The 8,515-nt window shown below is 39.3% G+C and overlaps 1 protein-coding gene across 1 annotated transcript; it reads right to left on the reverse strand.

The window, feature by feature from the left end:
* Positions 1-176: 176 nt before the first annotated feature.
* Positions 177-8,102, reverse strand: pip5k1ba (phosphatidylinositol-4-phosphate 5-kinase, type I, beta a). The gene is made up of 13 exons (XM_053851876.1): positions 7,721-8,102; positions 7,206-7,336; positions 6,213-6,330; positions 5,982-6,134; positions 5,037-5,333; positions 4,558-4,742; positions 3,514-3,594; positions 3,313-3,361; positions 3,154-3,238; positions 2,957-3,094; positions 2,754-2,844; positions 2,597-2,693; positions 177-973 (listed from the first exon to the last, which is right to left on the reverse strand). The coding sequence occupies exons 1-13, from the start codon at positions 7,772-7,774 to the stop codon at positions 926-928; spliced, it is 1,527 nt and encodes a 508-aa protein (XP_053707851.1). The 5' UTR covers positions 7,775-8,102; the 3' UTR covers positions 177-925.
* Positions 8,103-8,515: the final 413 nt, after the last annotated feature.

The following is an 8,515-nucleotide window of genomic DNA, read 5'->3' on the forward strand; positions in this document are numbered from 1 at the left end:
TGGGACCAGTAACCCAATGATACTTTCTCATTGGGAGATTGTGTTGTGGTTGCACTAAAGTTCTTGGCAGTTTTTTTTTTTTTATACACAGCTTTCAAGGTGTGTCCTGGTTTTGTTTCAAGATTTCTTGGGCATGTGGACAACAAAAAAACATTTAAACAAATTAAAATGCTCATTTTCCATTTTATTAACACATTATTTTAATTTGTTTCATAGTGTGCTTTCATTTTCTTGCTTTGTCCAAAAAGGAAACAGTTCTTTAAATGTTCAGCATCTTCAAACAATTAACACTCTACAATGTTATATTAAAATCACAATGAATTTCTAGACTGGAAATGTTTAAGAGAAAGATTAAATGAAAACAATGAAAGTTACTACAGATTTCCTTACTCATAAACAAAGTTAGTTAAAATACATAAAGCACATAAAGCATCACATCAAAATGAATATTTAATATATATAATTATAATGTATACCATTTAATATGCATTAAAAAACATACGGAAAGAGCGTGCTCGAAAAGACAAGTGCTTTATATAATTACAAATAAAATAAAATCCCACTTCTAATTCCAAATTCCACTGCTACTTATTCTAATATTTACATAAATGAAGGGAAGATTTATGTATAGTCGAAACACTTGTTTAACTTTGATCACATATAAAATCATCCACTGAATGTTAATAGAGTTCACAGAGATGACTCTGCTTATTAGTGATTTTGTATACATTTATCTGAAAATTCATCCTCAGAGAGCCAGCCACTGAGGGGTTTCACATCCGAAATATAAGAAAATAGAACAATATCTTTCAATATTTCAATTAGCAGCAGCAGTGAGAGGACTTAGTGTTTAAACATCCAGTACGAAGGGTGAAGAGAGCGCACGCAGTTTTCCTGTCTGTGTTCTTATGATGGGACTGGAAGGTCATATTTCGGTCTCCTCCAGACGTGCAGGTGCTGGACGTGCTGCCACCTTACTTGCGTAAAGAGAAAATCAGATACATGGAAAGAATTAAAATGATAAAGTGACCGTGGATAGGCATCACTGTCATCCCAAAACCCACCACTGTCAAATGCACAAATTGCGAACAGGATGAAATGCCTCTAGTTCTAGGAAGTGGAGCAATCACTCAGATTGTTTTTCCAGAAAATATTTTCAACTCCACAAACCAATTTCATCTGAGAGCTCAGTATTTCAAAAGCTTTACCATGCAAACATGAACAGGCATCAATGAACAAGTTCAGTTCTGCGAACATGAAGCTTTGTTTATGTAACAAAGGAACAAACCTGTAATGCTCCATTTGGACATTAATAATTTCATAACGGCAACCCTTAACTGCTACTGTGATAAGTCACATGTTGTTACCATCGTGTTACCACTCACAACTGAACGTCAGTCTGAGCAACAGGGTTCGATAAAGTTCGCTTCTATCCTATTTTCTTCATCCGACTTTATGATTTTATGATCTGCTTCTCAGACTCAATGAATATAAATATTTCGTCTGAGCAGGATTTGAGATTAGCTTGTGCAGCCTACCCGGTGTCTGAGTGGAAGTGCTTTAATGTGCCCTGACAGCATGTAAGCCTCAATGAGGATTTGTGATTATGTAATGGAAGTCTTGGAGGGGGAAAAACACTGTTCGGGGATCAGGTCAGGTGGGTGTTTTAGTTCTGTCTTGAGCTTGACATTATAGTACAGATTTAGGACTAAACATGGATTACCATTTATGAAAAAAACACTTACAACACGGTCAATATCTCAGTGCTTTTTGTCAAAACAGTGAAATTAGACACATTAGAAGAAGGATGAACAATGCTCCTCTGAGTCTCAAGACAGTGTCCACCTTCATGTGAAGGGACGTAGGTCGATGATAACCCTCTCAGTTCACACACGTCAAGAGGAGAGACGGTGTTACATAAAAATCGAGGGAGACAAACAATGATGTCCAAGTTGAATGTGGAATGAAGAGGAAAGGTGTGACTCGGGAGAACGCTCAAGAAAAAAAAAAAACGCGTTTCCACCTACGTGATCTTGGCCCATGATGTATTGCCACTAGAAGTGCGTTCATGTGACCCACAGAGGATGATGGGATGGATGATGCAACACGTGCTGTAAACAAAGCCACTTACAGGCTTCACAGAGCAACCTTTCAACCTCTGCTACCTATTGTCTTGAAAGATGAAGGGTGAGTTTGAACAGTCTGAGGTTTGATAAGCAGGACGTCTCCTTCTCAGAAGCGGCATCTGAGGCCTTTATCTGCGAACATTAGGAGCCACTAGTGACTAGTGCACAATGGAGGACCTTTTTCAAAGACCCGTCCTGGATCCAAATCTGTGCAACTCTTCACCTGAGCTGCTGTCTCTGAAGTGAATACTGTGATTCTGCCACCAACTAAAACACCAATAAATTCACGTTGCCCATGACAAGAATGAGGACAGGCATATGAAGTGAGGGAGGAAGAGAACATCTCCACACATAAACAGTGGCAGCGCTCCACATCCAGCATCTCAGTTGTTATAGCTTAAATATAAAATGTTATTTAAATGTGAAGCCACTATATTAGTGTGTGAGATTTATTTGAAAATGATGCATACCAAGTAAACATCCAGCTCGGAGTCTGAGAGGCTTCTGCTGACAGGGGACAGTCGGTCGTCAAGAGCGATGGTGGAGCTGGAGGATCGTCTGGCTTCTCTGGAACAAAGGTCGACATGTTAGCAGGAGGAGCGTAACACACTTTGTCTTAAACTGCACCTGTTTTCAATGTCATCCTTATCTTCGCCGACACACTGGAAGGACACACTTGCAGTATTGAGGCGATCGGTCTGTTTAGTGGAGCTGTTGACTGTGACACACGAAAATCAGATCACAACCAGTTCAGTTAGCGTGACAGTGCATTCCACTGTTAAACTCTTAAGAGTCAATTTAGGCACGTAAACATCGAGGCAACAACTCACAGTCTCCATCCAGGTTGTCCATGCTCAGAGCTTTCTTCTCCTTCCTCTCCTCCTTGTGAGGAGACAAATACTCCTGGGATGCTGACTTGTGAGGATGCAGGGAACTCCTCTTCCTCCTGGACGATGCTCCTCTCAGAGCTGCAGTGCAAAAGAGCATCAGCTTGTCTGCAGTACCTACTACTTTTCCAAGTACTCACGGTGGATTTTCTTGAAGACAGTTGACCCCATGAATTTTAGAAATCTGTCTGCATAGAAATTTGGTCTGTGAACTGACACAGTGTCCTGTGTGGTATAGAACTGACTGTCAGTACGGTGACACAAACCTGCACCAGCAAACGTTTATACACTGTACTTACGCCGTCATGCACAATGGACTTCCAGGAATGTTCCACTTTCTTAATAAACCTGAAAATGATTCAGGTTAAATTATTATTATCAGTAGTAGTATTGTTGTTGTTGTTAAGTATGTATTATGTATTACACCAATGAATATATAATATTTAATGTGAATCTATTGATGTTCATTGAGAGAGTTTTGCGATCTTGCTTTTGTGTACCTATAAGACTGAAGGATGTCAATGATTCCCAAGAATATGAGAAGATTCTCATCTCGGTGCTTGGCTGGAATTCCTCCCAGTCTGGAAGATAGACAGACAAAAGGGTGAGTATTCAACATGCCATCACACTTTCCGAAACCTGGGTGGGGACTTTGTCTCTCCATCTTGCCATAGTTCTACAGATGATCTAGAACCGGCAACAACTAGTACTCAGGTTACCAGAATCAAATTCTTTCCATCAGCTCTTGTCAACTACAAGATAACCTATTTTTTTGACCCATCACAAAGGGAGGCACCTTTGAGACACTTATGTGATCTTATTCAAAATGCTAAATTTTGTTCTAACTACAGCTTTGCTTCAATATCACATTAATCTATTTTTTATACGATAAAATAATATAGAAAAATAATCTATGTGTAGCTTGGAAATGCATTTGATGGTATGTCTGGGAGCATTCTTTGGGAGGTGCTTCAGATCAGAAAAATCAGAATCAGAAGGGAAATTGTGTTGGTAACATGCTCTGTACACAACATATCACAGTAAATTAAAAAATTAATAATATTATAAAGTGCAAAAAAAGGCTATACTAATATGCTTATGGAGTTTGGTCTGCCATTATTTAAAAAAACAAAAACAAAAAAGCGAAATCTAAAATGTTTTCATTTTTTCAACAGCAGGTGGCGGTATTGCCCCAGAACTCGCTTGGGCAAGCAGCAGTGAATGAAAAGACAATTGTTGAACAATCCTTGTTCCTCTTTCAACATGTTCAAGTTTCTTTGACAGAAGTGATTCAGTCCCTACATTGGACGCAACTGTCACATAGAGTTTGTTGGTTCAAATTCAGGCAACGCACCATGCTTGTGTTGTTATGTTATTATGTATGAGCAAGATGAAGCTTTTTTTTTTTTTTACTGAAGAGGAACTGATGGAAATGGCCTTGTCTTCTCTTACAAACTGAGATGGATTAAACCTGAATTTACTTGGAGTTAGTCAAGGTCACCACCACCACGATGATGACAGCGGGCAGTGAGTGCAGTACTTACGTGTCATCGTCTGCCACTGGTCCTGGATCCTTCACGTTCCCCTGAATGGACTCGAGTGCAGTGGAGTAGAGGACCTTCTGTCCTTTCCTGCTGTCACCTCGACTGCCTCGTACCAGAGGCTTTTGATCCAGAACATGAATGCCAAGTAGCAGACTGTAGTCCATGATCTTGAAACTCTCCAGCACCTAAAAAGACCATTACATCATTCAGAAACAAGTGCATACTTGTGTGGCGCTGACACAACTCAAAGTCCTGTTTAAACCTGGATTAAAAATAAGACTTAATCCATCCAAAGGAATCTGACCAAACCATGACGTGACAAAGCAGAGCACCGTCATCTGTACTGAATTATTATTTTTTAAATAAATTAAATACTGCTAATACATTTAAACCAAATTGTGCTTCACCGAATTTACAGCAGTTGTAGTATATTCACGCTTAAATCTGTGAAAATGCAGCACCACATGTCGCTCACTGACCCGGCAGTCTCTCTGCAGTGTCTTCATCAGCGCATTGTAGGTGTCGGGGTCAAAGTGCAGGCCTTCATGCATCTCCTGGAAGTCCAGGTCTTTGAATGTCGGTGAGGGCTTGGTGCGTTCTTTGCGTGAGGCTCTGCGTTTGTATGAGGAGCCTTTGAGGTCGTATTTGTAGTGCATCTTCATGCAGCGGGGAAGAACGTTGTTCATCACCACCACGCGGATGGTGACACCACCACACTGGATGCAGTAGAGGCCATAGAACTTGGGCAGAAGCGTCCTTGGATTCTGGTTTAGGTTCTATCGGGACACAATTCAGTATGGGTCAACCAGACATTACAACACTAACAACAATAACAAGCTTCTTTGTGGTTGTTTTAATCGGCTTTGGTTGAAGTTGAAAATGCAAATCGTATTTGTTTGGGTCTCCAGGGAGTATGGAGTTGGACCAGAGCAGTGCAGCACGGAGGCCACATGAGGCCCTGTGCCTCTGTTCTTCAAAGTGAGGTCACAATGAAAGTGAGCACAATTGTTTTGTGTTCTTTGACGTTGCAAGCGCATCCAGCTGTAGGTTAGTTTTATTTTCATTTAAGTGAATTTTCATCGATTGACTAAGAGTTAATGTTAGCAGTATTTTCTTTGTTTCCTCATTTATTGACTTATTTTTTGACACAAGTTAGCATGTTTAATATTGCAAATTATGTTGACGCTAGTATGTTTTTATTTGCTGTTTATTTTGTTATAAAATGATGACTTTTTTTCTAGTTTCCTAATATCTTACTGCAGCCAACACTGGAAACTGGAAAATGATCTGTGTGTACCCACATGTCTCAGCTGAGGGTGACATATTTTGCGCTATTCGAGTGTTTGTACAGAAACACAAGCATTGGAAAACACACAGTACACACCCTCAGTCCACACAAGTGTATGTTAAAGCGAGCTGTGTACCATGTAGTAACCAGGAAGCAGCTTCTGCAGGAACTCGGCCTCTTTATGCTGCACAGTCTTGATGATAAACTCGTCGTCACTGGTGAGATAGAACCAGGAACTGCTGGCCCCAGGGTTGGACAGCTCGATCAGAGGCTCATTACAGATGGAGTACTGAAAGGCAATTGATAAAGGGTTACATTTGGTTGTCCCATTGCAGCCTGTCATTCTCCATGACTTGTGTAGACCAACCAGATAGTCGTCGGGCTTGATGCCAAACAGCTCTCTGAAGTAGCGGAAGGCCAGAGGTGCGTATGTTTTCAGACGAAAATCAGGGAAGTGATGCGCCGGGGTCAAGTTGCTGCCCTCGCTGGACAAGTGTTAAAAGGTGTTAGATATCAAGATAAAATCTATCAATCACTATGGTTTCATTTTTTCCAATGTCAAAAATTGTTGTAAAAGTGATGAGTAAAATAATGACACGAGACATACCTATTCAAAATGTAGGGGTTAGAGAGTGAAGCTGACACCTTCTCTGTCAGGTCTATTTCTGAACTGTGTCAAAATTTGAGGTGTAAAAAATAAAGGCCATTTATCACATTCTTTGACCGCCAACATAAAAATTATTTTTCAATCAATTTATGCCTGTTTTTACACTACTATTGCTGTTATTTTTAAAATACATATTTTAGCTGATTTGGAAGTAAAATACTACTTCTTTGGTGCTGTCAGTAATTCTGTTTGGAATTCTGCACATGCTCTCAGTATGTTTCTATAGGAAATGTAAGAATAATAATTTCATTGCAACATTAGTGCACCCATGTAACACTACATTTAACTTTCAGTATTAAAAATAAATACATAAATTGAAAAGTTTTATTGTGTCAAATACATTGTCCTGAATGAATTGAATTTTGGATATTGTGAATTTATTTTCCTTTTTCTTAAGTCATATAATATTGTGATGTGTATTGTATCATGAGGTTCTTGCCAATAGTCAAAACATTATTTTACGTTATTTATTTTTTCACATAACAATAATAACAACATTAATAATGTCTTTAAAAACTTGTCCGCAATAATGAAAATAAATAAAATGGCAAGAAGAATCAAAATAAACTGCATACTGTATAGGTATCATAAATAAAAGGCATAAATGAATTGCCAACCAAAGTTAGCAACACCGAATGCAGAGGTATTACAGTGGTGATACAGCAGTTTCATTCTTGCCGTGTGAGCAGTCACCTGGGTAGGAAGACACTCTCCACCACGGAGAAGTCTTGCATGAGTACATCTCTGTCAGGCTTGGAGCTGAGGTTTCCCACAGCATAACCGATGCTCAACTGGATGGCTCCTTTCAGAGCTGCTGCTGTCGGCTGAGGAAGCACAAGAAAAATAAATATTATCTGCCTGAACAAGTGGAGCCATTCAAAAACAAGCAAATGTGACCTGAGCGTTCAAGTTAGCATGTACATTTCCTACGAATAACATTTGTGATTTTGGAAACTTAAAAAAAAAAAAATAAAATAAATAAATAAATATATATATATATATATATATATATATATATATATATATATATATATATATATATATATATATATATACACGCTCGGGTCACTGAAGCAACAAGGCATGTCAAAGTTTGTTTACATTTATCTATCTCCAGAAAGCAACTCATTCATGGTATTTACTCTGGTCTAGACTGTGAAAATGTAAATACACTATTGTAGTGAATGGTGGAAAAAAAAAAGTCTTACCTTTTTATGAGCCTTCGATGGCTTGGAGGTTCCTTTTCCACCAGCAGATGACATAGTGTGGTCAGTGGGAAGCTGGATTCAGGCAATTTAAGTTCCTTCTCCTCCTCAGCGACTCAGAGGTTCACCTTAGCGTTGAACGTCGTCACAGAGCATTGGGTTTGCGCTCAAACGCATCGCAGTGTAACACTGAAGATGATACACACACACACACACACACCAAAATGTCACATCACTCAAGCTGTGTCAGCGTTGCTGGCTCCTCTGTTCTCCGAGTCCCCAAACGCTTGTGACTGGAAAAGAGCACGTCTGTGGGTCCCAAGCACATTCTCATGCTGAAAGACCGACCCCCAGTGTTGAGGGGAGTTCACCATTACAGTCCTGCACCTGATCCCAGCTAAGAAGGATTACATACCAAACTAGCCGGTTTTATAACTTCACATCTAGAATAACACAATACCCTGGTGAAGTTAACAACATCTATCTGATCGACTCATGGAACCAAATCAGCTCTTTTGGTTCTCCTTCCACCTGGAGTATCTGAACTCTATTTTCCTATTCTACACCCACAGACAGACAGCTGTCAGACAGGGGGGATTTTATGTTCAACATATTTCATTCTGTTATATTTCTCTGCTTCACTGCAAGTAAGTTTTTCCTTTTTTTCCTGACAGTACCACAAAACAATAGCATAATGATCACCGTTATTCCAGGGATGATTGTATTTAATAAATAAATCATCTATGACATAATTCAAAATGTAAAAAATATTCTAGTTAATATCTGGGACTGCAAAAA

This window comes from Synchiropus splendidus, chromosome 1 (assembly GCF_027744825.2).
Source record: "Synchiropus splendidus isolate RoL2022-P1 chromosome 1, RoL_Sspl_1.0, whole genome shotgun sequence".
NCBI classification, from domain to species: Eukaryota; Metazoa; Chordata; class Actinopteri; order Syngnathiformes; family Callionymidae; genus Synchiropus; species Synchiropus splendidus.